General features: G+C 40.2%; 1 protein-coding gene across 2 annotated transcripts; it reads left to right on the top strand.

Moving 5' to 3' along the window:
* The first annotated feature begins 2,763 nt into the window (after positions 1-2,763).
* On the top strand, positions 2,764-20,660 carry unc119a2 (unc-119 lipid binding chaperone a2). 2 transcript variants are annotated; one of them, XM_080483340.1, is made up of 5 exons: positions 2,764-3,049; positions 15,421-15,534; positions 17,456-17,546; positions 18,404-18,576; positions 19,276-20,660. In XM_080483340.1, the coding sequence occupies exons 1-5, from the start codon at positions 2,779-2,781 to the stop codon at positions 19,386-19,388; spliced, it is 762 nt and encodes a 253-aa protein (XP_080339466.1). In that variant the 5' UTR covers positions 2,764-2,778; the 3' UTR covers positions 19,389-20,660. The 2 variants fall into 2 exon arrangements, with proteins under 2 accessions (XP_080339466.1, XP_080339465.1); XM_080483339.1 differs by having other exon boundaries at positions 17,447-17,546; positions 19,276-19,829.
* Positions 20,661-21,884: the final 1,224 nt, after the last annotated feature.

Genomic DNA, 21,884 nt, shown 5'->3' with positions numbered 1-21,884 from the left:
CTATCTAAACAGCTACAAATAATTTAGTCTCTTCTTTGGCTTTGGAGAGTAAAGGACAAACTGAAGATAACATTAGACACATTTTGTAGTAATTGCAGGCTGCCTGTAGAGTGCAACATTTCTACATAAATCTCTCAGACCCCTAGAGGACGAGAGAAAGAAAACCGTATTTTTGGCGTTTCACCAATCATACTCATAGTAGTATTACTACACATAGTAGAACAGGTGAGCTGCAGGTCGAGGCCGAGCTCAGTGGAAAGCTTCGAACCTGCTGACCTCTGATCACAGGCTCACTCCTCTATGGCCTGTCCTCGTCCACGACACTCATAAAAACCTCCATTTGGTTTAATAGATCACTCTAACTTAAAGAGTTTCTGTCTTTACTGGCATTTTTCTTATTGCTGCTAAATAAAGTTACTGTTGGTTAAATATTGTTTTCATTAGACGATTCCCTGCTGAGCTGGAGTGTACAGTCGTCAAGGACTGAGTCATGAGAGGGAGAGAGAGAGAGAGAGAGAGAGAGAGAGAGAGAGAGAGAGAGAGAGAGAGAGAGAGAGAGAGAGATTTTTATGTGACAGAACTGCTTCCATCCAGCTTCTAGGGTTTTCCTTTCATAATGACAAAGATATTTCTTTGGCTAAAAATATCAACTTTAGGGAAAAAACAGCTATTTATGATTTTTCTCAGTCATAATTATGTATTGGTTAAACCCTGAAATCTGTATTCAAAATCAATTAAAACATTTACATTTAAAGACAAAATACTTTCTTTTCTTCTTTTTTTTTACTTCATTACATGAATCTTCTTCACTTTTGGAAGCCTAAAGTTTCTTCAGTGACGACAGTTCCTTCTTCACAAAAAAACGAATCAAAGTACTATATTTATGTAACAGGCCATCATATTTTTTAAGTTGCTTTTTGATGTATCACAAATTAAATGAGCATATCACTTATGATTTTAAAAAGAAACATTTAGCTATTTGTTCTATTGGCTAGAACACAGGAAATATCTGCAAAGCTTCGATACTGACCTCAATAGTCACAAATGTTTAAGGAAACCACATTTCCTTGATAAGCTTCCCTCTTTATAAATGTTTTTAAGTGAAAGTCAGTTGGTACTTTTTGATGCAATGTGATGTGTTTGACGTGACACTGTGTGTTCACAGTTCTGAACTGACAGTTGACCCTGCATCTGTAAATTTCTATTAGATGTAGAATTAGGAAAAAGTCACAAGTGCATGAGTCATATAAAAAATGGAATTTGATATGAAACTATTCAAATAAGAATAATTATTCAAGTCTTTAAGTTATAGCGTGACTGTTAAGTTAACCTCATGAGAGTGAGGTTTGTTTTGAGCAAAACCTTAAAAAAGCAGGTTTATACCCGAAAATGTGATTTTGCATTAAACCAATATATTGTTAAAATCCAGATTAAACCAAAGTCTTTACTTTTGTTTGTAACTTGTTTGTAACTCCTGACCGTCGTGCTTACTCATCAATCTGCCATTTTTCTTTTTGGCCCAAAAACAGGCTTAAAGCTGTATTTTCAAGACTGGGTGTGGTGAGTTGGTTCGCTTGCTGGCTTCAGTAACCTACTTCACAAAACATATCAAGGCTTAGATAAATTTAGAACATATTACATACTGTCATTTTGAGTTATTCCAAGGAGCCATTTTATATGTGTAATAAGACTGCATTGCAGCATACATTTGAGTTAATGTGGCTGTATGTTGTTTAATGAACATAACTTCAACTTTATTGTGGAAGTGAGCATATTTGGTAAATTCCTCAAATTTCTAAGTCAAATTTCTAAGTCAAATTTCTAAGTCAAATTTCTAAGTCAAATTTAGCCTACTTTTACTGTTACTTTAATGTGTGAAATCAAAGTGATCTTAGACCATAAACCATCACATTAAGTTGTTGTTGTTTTGTATTTTTCATACCGCTGTAATACATCAGGGGATAGTGTTGAATCGCTTTAGCACCAATCTACGAGGCGGTGTACAAGACGGGTGGATGGAAAAAAAAGAAAAAAGAAAAGATGGGCTCAATGATTGCCAAGACGGGATTTTTTCCAAGTTTTTGCTATCAGCAGAAACCAGGCACTGCACATATTGGCGGCGTTTTGAATGAATCAGCTGTCAGTCACGTCAATTAATGCGCGCGCGTCAGTTGGAGCGCAATGTTTGCGCGGAGCAGCAGCACCAAACGCTCTTTGCTCTGTTGGGGGATGCCACCCCTTCCTCCTCCTCCTCATCCTCCTCCCCCTCCTCCTCCTTAACATCAACAACCATCTGCCGCCTCTTTTTCAGTTTCAAACCCGGCAGATTTATTTCCCACAAGCGTCCAGCTTCACTTGACACAACCGAAGGAGCGTCTGAGGGAGCAGCTGCGCAGAAAGAGTGCGCGCTCTCGGCAGACTGCGCGCAGCAGAGAGAGAGAGACAGAGACAGAGAGAGACAGAGACAGAGAGAGAGAGGGAGAGAGAGAGAGAGAGAGAGAGAGAGAGAGAGAGAGAGAGAGAGAGAGAGAGAGAGAGAGAGAGAGAGAGAGAGAGAGAGGGAGGGAGAGAGAGGGCTGTTTGCATGCACGCCGTCTGCAGAGGAGACAGACTGTTGGGATCATAAAGACGAAGCGGATTGGAATTAAGCACAGGATAACAGACAGCAACTCTGCATCCTTCGGCGAGGGAGGGGGGAGGAAGGGAGGGAGGGAGGCAACTGTTTAGTATCTTGGAAGCTTTGGGTAAAGGAGAGGGGGGGAGGAGGAGGAGTGGAGAATGAGCTATTCCTGTACCAGCAGAGGCAACAGCCAGGACCCATCAAGCGCTAAGAAGCCCGCCGGTGGTAATCCGGGCAGAGACACCGGAGGCACCGACAGCGGCACAGACAGCACCAGCAACGGCAGCCCGAAGCAACCGGCGGCGATGAAAGTGAAGAAAGGCTGCAACTCCGCCGAGGTGGGGGTCCCGGTGACCACCGAGGAAGACCTGCTCGCTAACACGGTGATCACTCCGGAGGATGTCCTGGGCTTGCAGAAGATCACGGAGAGTAAGTTCACCGAGAGAGAGGACAAAAGCTGCTGGAGATGTGACAGCTGTGACTCAGGCATCACGTCACCGCCGTGTCCCCTTATTTATGCAATCTATACACAGGCCCCGCTCAAACTAACTGTAATGTATCGTTAAACCCTCGACGTGCTGGCCAACGTGCGTGCAGATCTGCTCCAAAAGCTCCGCCGTTGGCATCTCGGTTGCCCTGTGACCTGTGGAGGTGCCAGCCCACCGCTGCGTGCGTCTGTGCGCGCGTATTTACGCGCACAGACGTGGAGGTGGATGAGTGGCGCTTGACAACAAAACGTGTGCAGTTTGAAGAAGTGCAGACAGGTTGGAAAGAGCAGGGCTCAATGCCTTCTGAAACGGGTTAGTTTTATTAAAATGAACAGATGATTTGCTTGAAAATTCTTATTCCGCATTCTGTCTTCTTCTTGCCTGCGCTTAGCCCTTCATAGGACCACTACAATATGTGTATATTGACAAAAATGATATACTTCAAGACTTTAAAGCAAGTTCATAGATTCAGAATTAAATATCAAATACATCGTTGGATAAGTAGTGTGAAAAGGATCAAATATAACACACATTTCACCATTTTTGTAATGTAATAATGGCCAATAATGGAATAAATCTGATACCTCATAAAACCTGCCAATAGCATAGTGAAATAGTAAACACTTTTTACAACTATGATTCAGAGAGTACTGCATAATCTGTATCTTCAATGAATGAGTGTGAAGATTATGCCTTTGTATTATTACAATATTAGCTGCATTTTAACATTTAGAATCATTTCTTTTTTTCAATATTACTCCTTCCTGTAATGATTTCGATTGTTACAGTGCCTAAGTCCACCCTTAACGATCGACTATATCGAGCGCCACTGTCATTGACAAACAAAGCACAGAAAATGGGATTACTTCTACTGATTTGCTGTGTTTCAAATAGAAACCGTCACTTTGCATTTATAAGAACATGTATCAAGCAGTTGCACTAACCGGATAATCAGCACAGCCCCCCCCCCCCCCCCTCCACATATTTAGCATTTCCTTCAATTCATCATTGCTAATGTAGTACAGTACATAAAGAGATGAGTCAAAGCTACCAATTGTGGACATTTGTGTGATGAAGTATTGAGGCTAGATTAACCTGAGAGTTAAGGATTGAGGCGTTGGGGTGACTGAGCGGTCACCATTGAGAGTAGCACGAGTCCTTATTCAGCATCAGTTCTCGCTTAGTTAAATATACTTCTTAAAGTAGATCAAATTGGCAACAAACATGAAATAACTCCATTGGAAGTGGTGACGTAAATAAATAGAAATCAAGTTGTTTCACTGGCCAAAAGGTCCTGCGATTGTCACATGTGTATAAGTAGTCTTTTACTGCTTAATTCTAACCAGATTACGTTGTTTTGGCATTTTTATTTTCAAGTTTAAAAGTCTTGATCCTTAGATTGATTCAAATTTGAAACATGTTCCTCTTTTCAAAGTGTTTTTAAACTTGTCAGTTTGGCCTATTTATAATGTCGACATAAGCAGATCTGCTGATTTCACAACAACTATCTTAATGCAGCTGTTTTGTGTGATCGAGGTCACAAACCTCCAGGAAGCTCTTATGTGCATAAGAACACCTACACCCATCACCAGCACAGGTCTTAGTTAGCTAACAGGTGGCAGAGGGCATCAGACTATTTAAAGGCCGGTGTAATACCTGACTTACACAACCCAGTGAATAACATGCAAACATTGGAGGCTTTTCTCACGGCTGTTTTTGAAAAGTTAAAAAAAAGAAAAGAAAGGTGTTTGGGAATTTAAACAAACAGCAAATCTGATGATGTCCTTATTGCCTGACTTCGCTCAGCAACTCAAAAACAAAATGTTTGTGTTGTTACTTACTCCCCTCTATTTTTTTAAATTTTATCTTGTTATATGTTATTATTGTGTTTGTGTCTGTGGCTTCTAAAAGAAGATAAAGCTATCATGGTGCTCCCTTCCTCGTCCACTCCAACATAATCACAGCTTACTGAGCTTTGGGAACATCCCTTGGCTGCGCTTGCACCAAAAACTCTTTAATTCCTTTATTGATCCTTTAACCCGGTCATTTTTAGAAACAGAGGAGAAATTTCATCTGATGACGGCGTGCATGCACAGTGTGAGTCTGTGTGGGCTCCGATGTCCAGCTGCTCGGGGACGCACACATGCATTTGGTAATTATTCCGTCTCCCACGCCGGACCTTATTATGGTCTTGGAAACTCTCACTTTCCTGTCTCGCAGCGTCACTGCTGGAGGCAAGAGGAGACGTGCGTGAATCACCACAGCAACGTGGATACACGCTTGAGTCACTACGGCAACGTGAAGCATCTCCCCTTGGTTACAACCAGCGGAGCGTGCATCTCGGTGCTCCCACACGCTTCCTCTTCTCCCTCCTCGCCTCTCCTCTCCTCTTTAGCAGTGTAGGTGTGCTGTCCCCCGACGGGTGATGAGGAGAGGGGTGGACACACATACCAGCACTTGCTTAACGTCGTTATTGACGAGCAGATTCAACATACAAATGTACATCAAAACTGTATTCATGTTTGTTCCAGGACACAAAGGACTCTGTTGGTGTCTCACAATGAGCACGTCTGCGGTTTGAGTCTAAGCTTGGGGACCTTTCTGTGCGGAAGTTATGTGTTTTTCCAGTGCATGAGTGGGTTTTCTCTGTGTACTCATGAGTGTTATTGGGGATTTGTACTTGTGTGTTTCTGTGAATGTGAAGGTATGGGGTTGTCTGTCTCTCTGTCGTTGCCCTGTTGGTCTGATGACCTGTCCCGGGTGTAATCTGCCTTTGCCCATCATCAGCTGTGACCTTCAGTTGCATGAGATGACACTGATCATCAATGGGTGAGTTGTTTATGAAACTTTACCTGCTGATTTTCGCTTGTTTCAACTAAACTCTTACAATGAGCAAACTGTCAGTTTTTCTCTACTGAAATCAGTTACCTATTCAGTAACATAACACATCTAACAATACCCAGGACTTTACAACTGTCCTGTGCCAGAGGGATTTCCTCTCTTCGTGATGTTGAGGCAGATACCGTTTCAGAACAGTGACCTTTTACCAGCGTGGCGTTACCACTAATTATGTCAAAATAAAATAAAATTATAAAATGTCAAATGCTGGCTTTGTAAAGCTCAGTTGAATGTTTTCGGGTTATTCATTATAAAGAATTTAATATACAGCCATTCATCCATCCATCTTCTGTTTTACATTATAAGGCCGCAGGGCACTGGAGCTAAACCAAGAAATCTATTAAGGAACTGAGGTACACGCTGACATTACACGTAATAATGAAAAAATGAAGAGAATAAAGCTGAAAGCCCTGACACTTTAAGATGTGGGAATTACTATTTTTGGGATATTTGTGCTAAACAGACAAGTTAAAACCTACTAATAGATTTGAGAGGCAGATTTATCTAACTGTAATAAAAACCACATGCCTCAACTCCTCAGACAGACGAAACCAAGCCTGGAGTTGACCCAGGGGATTTCTTATTGTGAGGCTAGAGTGCTAACCACTAATTACAATAATACAGTGCATATCATTTAATTTTCAAGTTTAAAATCTTTCTTTCTTTTTAATCCAATAGAATGCCACAAAGTGAATATAAGTCACAGCTTCCAAGAAGCAAATCTGTGACAACAAACCCTGAACGAAAGACAAAGACAAACTACAGCAAATGGTCATTTTTGACAGTTTTTCGGTACTAAACAGTGTCACGAGGGCAGTGTTTCCAATTGATGAGATATCCTATTGAAATTGCAGGTGAAGAACACTTTCTTGATGCAGTTTGCTTCACCTTGAGCAGTGGAAGCACGACCACACAGAGCTTCTGCAGAGCTCAGCTCGCATTAGCAGATTGGCAACAGTTGTTTCCCATCACAAACAGGCAGGTTTACAGCACGGAGATCATTACCCCGACACTTACCACAGTTCGTCTAATGATTACACTTATTCAAATGGCATTTCTTGGCAGAGATTTTGACAGCTGGCCAACAGTCTCCTCCTTATGTGGGGTGTTGGATTCAGCTGGCGTTCATTTGTGTGTTACTAAATGTGATTAGCTCTTTAGCAGAATCAGTGCGCCTGAAGAATCTTTATGACCTCCTGTAAAGTATGTCATTGGAAAATAAAAAACAAAACACAGTGGATGTATTTGCAAATAGCAAGAAACAGTTTGAATGTATTTATGTAGAAGATGGATGGATGGATGGATGGATGGATGGATGGATGGATGGATGGATGGAAGGATGGATGGATGGATGTCTGTACAGGTGCAACTGAAGTATGACAGAAACATTCATTTATTCTATATATTTTAGTTTATTCACACATAAACTGAAAGATTTCATACTTCTTGTTTAGTTAAACTTAAAGGTTGAGATATAGTAGTACAAATGATTAGAACACTTCATAAGATCAGATGTTTTCTATATTTATTGAACTGTAAACCATATTTACGACAAGTAAAATGTTAAAAATGTTAAAAACTTAGTAGTTAGTATGTATATATTTATGGATATCTTCAGCATTTGGGGATTTTGCTTCAAAATTAGAGCTGGGATAATTAATCACTAAATGTAATAATCATAATATGCTTAACTAAAAATATGTTTTTTATTACTTTTTTGAAGCAATCAATATAAAAATAACCTGTATAATGAACATGGTGATTCACCTTTTTGATTTATCAAAGAGTAAATATGAGCGGGATTGTATTCACTGTCAGGAAAAAGTCAATAAATAAAAGTCACACAGGTAAAATGCTGAGGTCTCATCATTATTTCAGTGCATTTGCGACACTGTCAAGTCGTCCTAACCAAAAAAAACACAACTTTACAGTTCAGGATATTATCAATTTACTGAAAATGTCACATGTTTGTTTTGCATAAGTATTAATTTATGACTTACAGGAGCTGTGAGGACAAACCTCTTAAAAACACAAGCTTTCTGGCTGTGATTTGTCCAAAGAGGACTTCAGCTTTTCAATATTTCTCATTGGAAAGGATTGCTATCTTTTTTTGCTGCAACATTGCTTTAGCTTGAAAGCCGAACTATTGATGTTGCACTTATCGGAAACAATCAGGCAATATTCAGAGCCTGTCTCTCTATTTCAGAGGATACTAATAATACTATGTGGCTGCTTTAAATGACATTTCCTTTTTTTAAAAAAGCTCAATAGCCACGAGACCTGACCCAAACACTTATATGTAACGAGACTGTGTGAACACCCCCGTGACTTGTGAGGTCTGTGGTGTGAAAGTAACATAACCGAGCGGTGCTGTGTCAAAATAAACTCCATTTAATGACCCATAAGATGCTCTAATGCATCATGAGCTCAGATAGCCCAGTTAGGCCCGCAGCACATTTGGCTTGTGTGCTACATTAACAGTTTTCTGGTGCACATCTGATGCAGTAAATGCTCCACACTGAGAAGTGAGATTGGGTAGCAGGTGATCAAACCAGGCTGAATACGCTCCTCAAGATCACTGTAAAATCACTCAGCTGGCTCATATAATTATGGAGCTTCGGTTATTGTATTTATTTCACTGGAACACAAGAAGGAACAACCAGGACGTTGAGCCTGCTTCTTTGTTTGACTGATCATATATTGGAGTTTCCAAAACCTCTAGAAAACCAGAAGTCAGGATTTTTTAAGCTCCTTCATCCACTCATCCAGTCTTTGTTTCAGTGCCCTTCATTTCACAACCACACCTATTTTCACCATGTCGCTGTTGCAATGAGACTTTGGTCATCGACTGTCAAATTCAGGTCAGTAAGGAACAAAATGCATAACCTGGCTGCACTTGCACGCTCTTAAAGTTTATTTTACAGTATATTTTTAAAAAACTTTGGAACTATTCCGAGTTAAATTCTTACAAATGTGGCAACACATATCAAAACAATTGTTCCAGTCTCCAAAACAAAAAATTAAAAAATACTATTCATGCAAAATAGGTCGGAATACATGTAAATAAAATCAAAATCTAATCGGGGTGATGTGTTTAAGGTGAGAGTGTGGATGGAAAAATTTAAGTGAACACATACAGCCCAGTGAAATAAATCACACTAACCTGAATACTGACATTTTGTCTCTATGGAAAAAGATATGAGTACATTCTGAAAATATTCAAAATGTCTTGCACCTTTTACACAGTCCGCTGATGCTGTCAATCAGAATCACTTTGACAAAGTTCACATGATGCGGAACAGGTGTGTGTAAACGAACAGTGTCGGGATGTTTGACATTTTGCAGCCTCATAAAAAGTTTCATCTTAGACATCTTCCTCTTTTAATTTGAGAAATCTGCTCAGATGTTAAAACTGTTAAAACTAATCACGTCGCCGAAAGGACCATTTAAGCACTTCACACAGATTTCATTACATGTCTCTGTCTTCATTGCACACCTGCTTTCCCGTCTCCCTCCCCCTCGCTGGTTTACCCCCCCACCCCCACCCCTCCAGTGATTAGTTGGATTTGCCTTCATACAAGGAACTAAACCAGATTAGCCCACGCGAGCCGTGCTGCGTCAGTGTCTTCCTTTGCCCATCCAATCTTCCAGTGCATCTTTGTGACCGTCATCATTTCTTACTTTTAATGTATCGCATGGCCTTAAAAGTGTTTAGGTGATTTATGATTAGTCTGTTCAACTACTATTATTAGTTATACAGCTCAAAGATCAAATACCTCATATTTATGGAGTTGTTGTGGTTGTTGAGTTCAGCTGTTACTTTATCACCAAGCAACATTTTTGCATAACTTGAGCTGCGTACGCTCTCCTTCTCTTCCACCTTCAGCTTTGGATCAATTGTTCAGTAATTGATCTCTAATGCAGTTAATAGAAGTACACAGTAGTGTCGCCTGACACAAATATGAATATTGAGATCAAGATTATCAGAACTTGAAATTCTATTTACTTATTACTGTATTCACTTTCTTACAGTTCTAAAACACATTTACCCAGTCTGCAGGTAATCATCCTCAGTTTCTCAAAAACTTATGTTTTGAAATTCAACTTTTTTATTAACTTTTGCAATTTTTTGATCACTGGTTGATGTACTTTCTTTAAGCATATTGCAGCTAAAAGACAGACCAGAAGTGTTTAAATGTGACAGAAGTAGCTCAGACATGACTTCTGTGGTCACAGAAAACTGAGAATAGAAAAGAGTGAGAATAGAAGAGACTGCTGATTTTACTTCCTCTAAGTTAAAACAACACTGAAATAGCTTGTTTCATGTGACAAGTTTTAAGCTCCAGTTCATGCATACATATAAAAAATCTCATGAAACAGGATAAGCCTGGAGAATTAACATATGCTTTCATTATAGCGCTATAGTTTGGACAAAAGCTGAGGTTTTCCACATTGTGTGAGGATGGACTGGTCTGCAGCTCAAGTGGGGCACGAAACTAGATCCCATTATCAGTGTCAGCTGTTCTCACCAGCGTGCATGTTGTTGTGTTTATAAGCCTTTAATATGGTTTGATGCGCCGGTGAATTTAAAGCCCTCATGATGGATCCTGTCCCAGCACTAACTGGGTGAACCGCTAAAATGAGCTCCGAACGGCGTATTTTAGCCACATCTGGGTCATTTTGGTGCAGCATGTTTTGAACTGTGCGTTTGACCCAGTCTGGCTCTCGACTGGTGGTTTGACACATCTGCTGTTAACGTGCAGAAAATAGTTGTCCTTTGCTGATAAACTGTGAAGCATCTCTTCCTCTTTTTGTCAGTGTGTTGTTCTGTGAGTTGCACATTTATTGTTAACAACAGATGTGAAATTAAGCTTTTAACTCCTTGTTCTTCTTCAAATAGTGGTGCCAATTTGCTGAAGAAAGTGCCTCATCATATGGTTGTATATCATTGATATACATCCATAAACCATGAACTCAGATTTTTATTTTCTTTTTAACACCATAACCTTTATTGGGAAAGTGATTGTGTTTAGTAACATTTCTTTGTGTTTCCTTTGAGCTTATAGTAGTAAGTTGGTGACAATAGAATAAATACATAACTATGCTGTTAGGCTAAACTGGGTGATTGAAGCATCAAAAATGAAAATTAAGCATTGGACAGATGTTTGCTCATTGCTTCAGTAAGTCAAATTCAAAGAAATGTATTTAATTTACTAACCTTTTGAGCCATAAATTACAAAATGTGTGGTTTTTAGTCGGTATGTTGATTTTTAACATATTTAATTCTGGATAAACGGTTTATTGATATATGACCACACTGAGATAACGTTCAGGTGTAGCATCTCAAAGAAAAGGTTAATTCATGTGGATCCATCTCTAACAGCAACAGCCCAACATTTTGATCAAGTTTTTCTGTATCATCCGCAGACACTCAAACATTTAGGCTTCAATTGGCACATCCAAGTATTGATTTTCACTTATTTGGCACGTTTAGTGAAGTGCAATCCTCTGTGAAAGAATTATATATTATATGAATTTGTGTGTCGACGCATCAAAATATTAACTGAACATTTGCAATAACCAGACATCACAGCTTTGTGAATCAGTCTGAAGTCACATCACCATTTCAAGTTTGAAGAAGTTCTTTACACGTTTCCTCTTTCCAGAGTGACCACCAAGCAGCTCTGCGTTATTGTCTCAGCCATGTTTTACAATTCAGCTTCTCCTGCAGCCGCCGGACTCTTTAGATTTTCACATGAACGTGTCCATCCCTCCACAGAGACTGTGAAAGCTCACGACGTGCTCTGTCTGGACGTGTTTACTATCGCGGCCCAGAAGGAGAGCTGACGGTGACAACCCGGATTCTCCTGGAGGCTTCGGCTGAGAGTTATCTTGGATGGTTCTGTATTTGTGTGTGGGTGTGCATGTATCAACAAAGTCTGTTCACACATTGACATCTTGGAGACTTTTGGTCCTTGTGAAGACAAAAATGGACATATTTTCGGGTTGCACTGAGGTTGAGGTGGTGCTACGGGTGGAAAGTTGTGAAATTGTTAAGTTAACAGGTGTTTGGGTTCAGGTTAGGGTGAATGTAAACGATGAGTAAATAGTAGTTATGGTCAAAATTAGAACAGTTCTAAAGAAAATGAAAGGAAGTCAAAACAATGTGTGGGGGCTTGTGTGAGCGTGTGTAGCTTCTTTGATGGCCCACCCTTTGACATAATACATAACCTGAACCATCACCACAACCCGAAAACCTCCAAAATCAGACCCCACGAAGGCAGAGTGCTCTCGGTTGTAGGACCCCACAAGTGAGCCAAACACAGACACACACACACACACTACACACTTGCATGCACACACATATGCACCAGTTCCATTGTCTCCTCTGCTGCCTCATTGCCCTCGCGGGACTTCATTAGCAGGCTCAAAGGTAACTATTAGCAGTAGGTTAGAAAAGGGACAAAGAAAACACCAGCTGTGCCACAGCCGGTCGCATTGCACACGTCGGCAAATCTGGTTTTAATTTTCCCCTCAACTTCACCAGCAGACTTTGTTTGTTATGAGCTCAAACTGTGTTGCTGCTGAGGGTTTGTGTTGGTTTTGGTGCGTGTGGGCGCCACGTGCACGTTCAGGTGTTGCACGGCGTTAAATAGGACGCCGTGTTTAGAAGAGCCGAGCTCAGCGTTGAGACTGACAGAGGAGCAAAGGCATCGCGGCATCACAACGGATCAGATCAGCTCCGTCAGGAGCGCTCACCTCCTGCAGTAAAACCAGCTGACAACATGCAGCCACTTGAGGCGACGCTTCTTTTTTCTTCTTCTTCTTCTGGGGATGCTTCATTTATAAACATGAAAAATAACATGCAGGGAGGTTTAATGTGAATAATACCCCCTAGGGGGATACAAGTACAGGCCAGGGCTTCAGCTTGATGATGTCATATCATATCATTTATAATAAGTTAAACTAAACATTTTTATACCATTTTCCTTATTTCATTTGAAATGGGTTTTCACCTCAGTACTGGCGTATCGTCACCAGTTTCAGTTTATAAAGAGCAGAAAAGTGCATTTTAATTCCAAGCCCAGTGAATACCGTAAACCATTTGACTCAACTGTGTAAGTCGAGTATTTCAGTTTTAAATCAATTCACTTTAGCAGAGAAGTAAAACTATTAGACAAAATTTTGACTAAAACGAAAAAGTGATCTGAAACCCACTGTGACTTACTCAGCAGTATCTGTTCATTCTTTGTGAATTTGTTGCTGCAAAAAACCTCCTCTGACACTGACAGTATCATTTCACTCAAAAACGAAGGTTCTATTGCTTTAAAAAAGACACAGCCAATTGTGATTTTTGCAACTCATTACTGACGCCTGATTCCTGATCTATGTCATCTTCCACATCATATTGTTCATCCATCCATCCATTTTCCGGAACAATGTCATTGGCTCCTTGAAGCTGCCATCATTAGGAATTAAAACATCCCTCAGACACCATCTCCTTGCTACACGCTCCTTGTGAAAAACAATTGTGTGCTAACTCTGAACTTAGAGATAATGAACACGTGAAATCACTGACGTTTGTGACTTTTCTACTATAAAGTGTCTAATCTTTCTGTTTAGTTGCAGCCCTGAATTACTGTGATTCCGTTTAAATGCTCTAGAATGAATATCACACGAAAACTAAGAAAACCTGTGTGTAGCTGAAAAAACAATACACTTTTCAGTGATTATTCCTTCTTGGAAATAATTCTTATATTGTGATACATTTTGTTTGTTTTGAAATGGTAAGGGGAATGCATTTGTGGGATAAGCAGCAGAGAAAGCAGCTGATTCTGTTGCAATACTGGAAGAAGAAATCCACCAAACACGAACTTCCTTCCTGGCAACACGGCATGAGCTTTGCAGCTTTCAGTGTAACACAAGAGAGCAGCAGTGTGTCTCCATTGGAAGTGTTGATGGACAGACCTTCTCGTGGTATCGGATCAGGCAGTGAGCAGGAAGTGTCTGCTCTACTGGGGAGTTTAATAAGGAGTGACACTGCCTGGTAAGGACAGGAAGGATTAGCAGAATAAAAATAACTTCCCTTTCTTACTGGGTGCTTGTGTGTGTGTGAGGAAATGGTGTCTGGAGCACAAGTTGTCATCAAGACTCACGTATATAAAATGCACGGAGTGACATTTTTAATGCGTCTGCCAGTTGCCATTAATTTAAAACTGACTTTAAGGAGGTTTTCATCACTCCTTTGGTGCTTTGTGAACATTTGCATGCTGTCATTCATCTAAAAACAGCATTTTCCTTCTGTGTGTTCCACCTTTAAAGGTCTGTGTCCTCTCCCAGAACGGAGTGAAAGTCCAGGTTTATGACTGCAGGTTCAACTGGCGCTTGCTGAATCACCCTGGTGTTGTATTTAGTGATATCTGGATGTACAGTACATTGTAATCAACGTATTACTTCCCCTGCCAGAGCTCCTCCTCTTCACCAAGCAAGTCAGAGCCTTGAGATGAAAAGATGCGTGTGAAAGTTAACAGGAATGACTCAAATACCAGATAAACACAGTGAACAAGTTAGACAAAAGTAACACAATATGAAAATTAAACCTGCATGTGAGGTTAATTGACTGAAACGTGTCATTGAATGTGAGCGTGCGTTTGCTGACCTGTCCAGGATGTACCCTGCTTTAGCCTTTACTCAGATGGGATTAAATAGGAAAACTTTCACCAGCTTTCTTCTTCAGTCTCGACCACATGCAGGTCCACTTTTTTTTTTTGTTGTATTTGATAGAGGCGAAATCTGGCGAGCTTTAAAAGTGACGATATCTCAAAATCAACCATAACACACACACAGATAATGGAAGGAAGCTCTAATCTGGGTTATCTGATCTGTTAGAGTCACTCACGGGTGACTCTCTGCAGTTTCCTCTATGTGTGCATGTGACTATGTGTGTTTATCTCGCTGTGTTTGCCCTGTGGTAGACTGGTGACCTGCCCTGAGTGCACCTTGCCATCACGAATAATCAGCTTGGATAAAGCGACATAGAAGATTTATGGGTGGAGGAAACAGGACAATGCTAAGAGCAATGACAGAAGGACCATAACAGTTTTCTTTCCTTCTCGGTTTAAGGACATAAATATGTGTTAAAGCCTTTATACTGGACAGACTATGATGAACAGCTGCATCCATTTCAATCAACTCTTTAACTGCCAACTGACATGTATTTCTTCTTCTCATTTTGCTTCACTTAGATCTGAAATGGTTTGTTTTCAATCACTCTTGTTCAACTATATCCTGAATTAATTCATACAATAAAAAGTTTCTGTTGGGTTTTCAAGAGAAAGAGCATTTCTCTTAATTATATTTCAAAAACCTTCATCAGATACTTCCTAACCTGGCGCTCTTATCTCTCTTTCTCAGATTATCTTTGCAGCCCAGATGAGAACATCTTCAACATTGATTTCACCCGGTTCAAGATCAGAGACATGGAGACTGGCACGGTGCTGTTCGAAATCACCAAACCCCCGTCTACAGGCGAGTCTAATTCACCAACGAGCGTACTTGAGAGAAAAAAAAAACACATTTAAGAAGCAATTTATTATGCAAACTTTCCCGTCCTCAACATGAAGGTCACATTGTACTGGAAGTTTTATATTAAGACCGACTAGAACACAGAGAAGACAATGATTCATGGTGTAGAGAACAGGATGAAGAAACTTGCATAAATGCTCACCAAAAAACCCACAATATAAATGTTTTGACATCAAAACATTATATGAAATCACAAAAATAAGCTATTATGAAGTCCTAAAAAGGTCCTGTCGTTTCTCAGTAATTAATTTTTGCACAAAATTGAAGATCTTTCATCTCGCGTGAGAAAGTATTGGCTTACCGAAGAAATAAAATGGCTTGAAATAAAACTTTTATCGGACTAAAACCTTTGATGGATATAAGAGAATATATGTCTTTGTTGTTCTAGCAGTGAGGAGCACATTTGTCATGTATTATCATTTCAGCTGCAGAAGAAGCTATTATTCTTCAAACTTAAGTGAACTGAGCTCAGAGTTACATCATACTTTGTTTATACCACCAACGTTTGACTTCAGCTTGCAGTGACATTTGTTTCATTCCATAACATGTGCGCGCGCGCGCACACACACACACACACACACACACACACACACACACACACACACACACACACACACACACACACACACACACACACACACACACACACACACACACACACGTGCGCATCTGTACAGAAACATGCATGTATTATGTAAGCTGTCTTTATACCAATAAGATTAAAGTCTGCTGAGTGAAAATGCTACTTTATCATCTAAATTCCACATTTAGGAATATGATTTTAAACACTGTTTTGGAACTAAATGCTCTGTGTAGTGATCAAACATCTTTCACTGTGACGCATGAAATTCAGCATTAAGGAGCATCGTAGCTCAGAGTAAGAAAGGCCATGTGAGTTCAGAGTCAAATGCACGAGTTGTGCAGTCAGTTTTAGTGCGAGCAGTCCTGCTATGTTTTAAATCCTCATTAAATTCCATAGAAATGAGATGGGAGGCTAAATAAAAGGAAATCCACAGTCCTGCGTTGCAGATTACGTGAACATGAAAGAGCTGCAGGTATCAAACTCAACTCAGTTAAATTGTTTTAAAAGCCATGACACATGTACTCAGCAAATAATAGACGTAATCGGTCAGCCGTAACATTCTGACAACTGCCAAATATTGTGCACTCTATTCTGTCACCTTGCCATCGGAACCAGGATTAATCTTTGCACATGTGATTGGATTTGCTCCCCATTTACATCAGTGAGTTATATCTGTCCATGACCTTGTCACGGGTTCACCAATTCACAAATTTTTGACAGATACCTTGTGAAATTATTATCTTTCCTGCTTCTAAGGTGCCAATTTTAAGGACAAAATGATCACTTGCTGCCTAAATATATCACGTTGACTGATATTCAGTGGTATCCAGCTCATCTGTCAGCGGTCATAATCTTATGGCTGATTGGTGCCGACAATATTGAAAGAGGTCGGTCAAGTTTTTAAGGGAGTCCTTTCTGAAAGGTTGCAATAACTTGCTGTGTGGACTCCTGTGAAAAGGGGAGCAGCTGAATAATAATGGGGTTGTGACAGGGTGTAGCTGCAGGATTCACTGCCTCCAGCATTTCATCAAGTTTAAAGAAAGATCACAAACCTTTGCTCTTTTTCTATGAGTCATTTCATTCTCGTTATTACTTGGTTACTGCACATAAAGAGGAATATAATCCTTGTTTATTGTATTTCTATGAGCACTTTTGATTTTTTTGGAGGGGAGGGACATGTTGATTTCAATCCCAGTGGGAGATTTCTCTTTCTGATCGTATTTTCCCTCTTTTTTCCTTCCTGGGCCGAACAAACTGTGTGTTTACCTTTAGATAAAGCAGGAGAGAAGAGGGATATTGACCCAAACGCTGGCCGGTTTGTCCGCTATCAGTTCACTCCTGCTTTTCTCAGACTGCGGCAAGTTGGAGCCACGTAAGTGAGAATGTGTGCTGCTTTGTCCTTAAAGATTTAGTGAGTCACTGAATTGAACATAACAAGCTTTTTCTAACATCACTAAAATAAGCACCATCATATGCTGCTTATATTGAGCTACATTGGCTGGATAATGTAAAATAGTGGATATTCCTACTTATTGAGCCGGCAGACAAAGATAGGGGTTCATTAAACAGAACACATGAGTTTAAAGACCTCAACATGGAATTAAACTAATTTGTTAGAAGCTTTAACCTGAATCTAAAGATCTAAAACTCACATATACACCCTCAATAACATCTAATAAATACATAGTATACTGTAAGCTGAAACACAAAACTGCTCAAATCCTGCCTACGTAACCATAAAACTGACACTGATGAAATACTACAACTTAACTCGTCCTAAACCTGACTCTTTTACATATATTTCAAGATTGTTTTGCTAATAAATAACTTTAAATAGGTTAATTTCTGATTGGCTTTGTGTAAGAAGTGAGAATGCATAATGCTGCTGGAACATCCTGCACAGTAATGACTTTAAGTGTCTTTTTAATGATTTTAGAATTAAAATGGCTGTTACATGCACTAGTTTCATGTGCTTCGAGTTCATTCATCTATCAAATCCTCTGGTGCGCTGACTGGGAGGGTGAAACAGTGTTTTCATGATGAGTGTCATGCAGAAGTGTCCTCGATTGTCTTCATTTTCACAAATTGTAGAAGTCCCAGTCAGCCAACATCTCTTTATTCATTAATTCAGTGAGTGTCTATAAATGATCATGGCTAGATTTAAAAGAAAAAGATAATCCGCTGATATTTGTCTCACCCACCTTTGTCTCTGTGTCTGTATGCGTCCAGCGTGGAGTTCACGGTCGGAGACATGCCGATTGAGAACTTCCGGATGATCGAGAGACATTATTTCAGAGAGAAGCTGCTCAAGAGTTTTGACTTTGAGTTTGGCTTCTGCATGCCCAGCAGCAAGAACACCTGCGAACACATCTATGAATTCCCGCCGCTATCCGAAGACATTAGTGAGTCCAGACACACACACACACACACACACACACACACACACACACACACACACACACACACACACACACACACACAACAAAATCAGTAGGATTCATGATGATGATGATGACGATCATGATGATAATCATCAGCATCATCAGCATCATCAGCATCAGCATCATCAGCATCATCAGCATCATCATCATCATCATCATCATCATCATCATCATCATCATCATCAACATCATCATCAGAACCAAATCAGAAAAAATAATGAAGAGTTTTAATGTAAAATATATTGAGAATATAGATTAAGCTGGTATTAAACAGTGTGTGTGTGTGTGTGTGTGTGTGTGTGTGTGTGTGTGTGTGTGTGTGTGTGTGTGTGTGTGTGTGTGTGTGTGTGTGTGTGTGTGTGTGTGTGTGTGCGTGTGTGTGTGCGTGTGTGTGTGTGCGTGTGTGATTTAGGAGGCTTTTGGGCACATTGTTCAAAAGAGAGCGCCCCCTCTCACACAATACATTTATTATAATCTTATTTTTAGTGACTTTCCCTATAATTCGGTTCATTACTAACTATGGTTACATGTGCAGGGTGACAGCGGGTCACAGCTCTGCGTGTGACTCCAGTTTGGTGTATCTTGTGAGCCTTTTTGCGGTGGCGACCCTCGGTTTGGTTTTCTAAGGAGTTTGTGGTGTTTCTGTGTGATTCCTCGCAGTCAGAGAGATGGTCCTGCATCCCTACGAGACGCAGTCCGACAGCTTCTACTTTGTGGACAATAAGCTGGTGATGCACAACAAAGCAGACTACTCATACAACGGCGGCACGTAGAGACGACGCCCGGCGGCGAGGGAGACGGGTGCATCATTGGACTGACCTGGGGGCTGGGGGGCGTCAACGAACACTGGTGGAAGATCGCATGCTGTCAATCCAGTAGTCTCTTTCTCTCTTTCTCTCTCTCTCTCTTTCTTTCCTCCTGTTGAGAGAACAACATCCAAATAACAGCAGCACACACAGCTGAGTGTGTGTCGTGTGTGTAGTGTGTGAGTGTGCACATATAAGCTGATGATACCCTGAAACACACACACATACACGCACACACACACACACACACACACACACACACACACACACACACACACACACACACACACACACACACACACACACACACACACACAGCTTGCTGTCTCTATAAAGTTTATTTGTAAAATGAAAAACCAGCAGGAAATCAACTTTTTACAGAATATCACATGGTTTCATCATGAAGTGGAAAAAAAAAGACTCTTGAAATCCTGATAGAAATTATTTTTATTCATTCCAGTACAAGTTAGAATTTAGGAACAAATCTTGTGTCTACAGACGTGTGTTTTTAGGATGTTAAAGACTTTGTTTCCTTCAGATTCGGTGTGTGTGTGTGTGTGTGTGTGTGTGTGTGTGTGTGTGTGTGTGTGTGTGTGTGTGTGTGTGTGTGTGTGTGTGTGTGTGTGTGTGTGTGTGTGTGTGTGTTGTTCTGTATGATTGTCTGTGCGTGTCAGTTTGAAGCATGAGTACTAATCTGGAGAATAAAAGAATATGAACATAAGGTTTGCAGAATAGTTTTCCAAAAACCTTGTTAGAACATTTTCTACACAGTAGATATTTCGTAGAAATTTCAACTGAATTGGTTTCTTTCTTTCTTTAGACTTTCTGGAGTCGTGTGACCTGTATTATTAACAGTAGAGCAGATGTGTTTATTGTGTTTGCTCAAAGCACAACATTTCTACAGACCCGACACTGAGCAGACGTACGAAGGCGAGCCGATCTGATATGACTGCATGTGTACTTTGTCTTCTGTGCTCTGAGTGAACCTCTCCAGCCTCGTGTTTCTTTGTTTGGGTGATTAAAAACTTAAAGGTTCACAGTGAACTTTGCAGTTTGGAGACTTTTCATAGGAGCAAAAAAGGATAAATACTTGAATATGTTGTTTTTAAGGTGGAATTACATTGGGGGGGGGGGGGGAGAAGAAGATGGTGAATGTAGCAAAAAGTTGTTCAAAGATCAAATCACTGTTTAATGTTCTTTTTTGTTTTTACGTTCTTAAAATGTTTTGTCAGTGTTGTTTCTCTGTGGTCTGATTTCTGCCTGCGTCTTATTGCTCTCACTTCTTGTGTTTCTCTTTCTTGTGTTGATCTTCGAGGGCATTCGTCACCCTAAACCACCTCGGGATGCCTCCAAACTATAAAAAGAGCCCGAATGTCTCTCCCTGCGCGTAATGAGACCCAACCTGACTGTGTGCATCGCTCTTTTCTTCTTCATACCTTCTCATTAGCGCTGCTTTGATGCACATGAAAGTCGCTTTCAAACGGGCGACTTTTCTCTCAGTTTAAGTGCGGCGCGTTCAAAGACGGGCTGTAAACGATTCAGGAACGATAGCAGCCGGTGAAGACCCCAGGTACAGGTTCAGATGGTCAACAGTCGTTGCACAAGCTGCAAGATAAGAGGCGAAATGTTGAACCGTGGTAAAAAGCAGAGAGGTGGGAACTCAGACTAAACCGGTTGACTTTGATTGTTTTCAACAACATATAAAAGAAAAAGGTAACACAGATGTTTAGAGCAGATTTACGTGCGGCTGATTGTGACTCGTGAATTGTTTTGAACTCATGTGAAGTCTTTGACAAGACAAATGTTGGCGTGACGGACATGAAGTAAAAATTTAAATAAATAAATAAAGATTTATGGGACTGTTTTTGAAATATGGCGGCGTCTCGAGTGTTATTGATCAGATGTTGAGTGAATGAAGGAGGCGCTCTGGTCATCACTTGTCGTTGATTTCCATTATATAAATGACTCATCTGTCACTTGGAGCGATGGGAAAAAAAAAAAAGTTAGTCTGCCACGCCGTCCTCAGTATTTTCACTTTATTACTTTGACTTGTGATAAACGTGATAGAAACAGGCCGCAGCCTCTTATCTGGCAGTTATCCTTCAACTAACCTTTTCTTCTGCTCTGTACACATTAAGAATGTCTGATTATTATCATCATATTGTCTTATTATTATTGATCTCTTCATCTTTATTGGTGTATTTTAGATCTCATGAAAAATTAAAAGGAAAGGGTTTGGAATCAGATATACAAAGAGGCTGTATTAGTGGAAGAGAGACTATCGATCAAACCTACACTACAGATGATCTAATGATCTAATGATCCTGAGAAGGACAAACACTAAGTTCACTTGTTAGAGAAATCTTGTTTTGATGTGTAATTTGCCGTCTGTGTTGAAGGATGACCAGGATCAGCTGGGGTGAGTCAGTTTCTCTTTTGTGTGAAAGATCCTCTTGTATAGAA

Source organism: Lipophrys pholis (assembly GCF_963383615.2).
Source record: "Lipophrys pholis genome assembly, chromosome: 16".
NCBI lineage: Eukaryota > Metazoa > Chordata > Actinopteri > Blenniiformes > Blenniidae > Lipophrys > Lipophrys pholis.
This window is presented reverse-complemented; position numbering and strand designations above follow the sequence as displayed.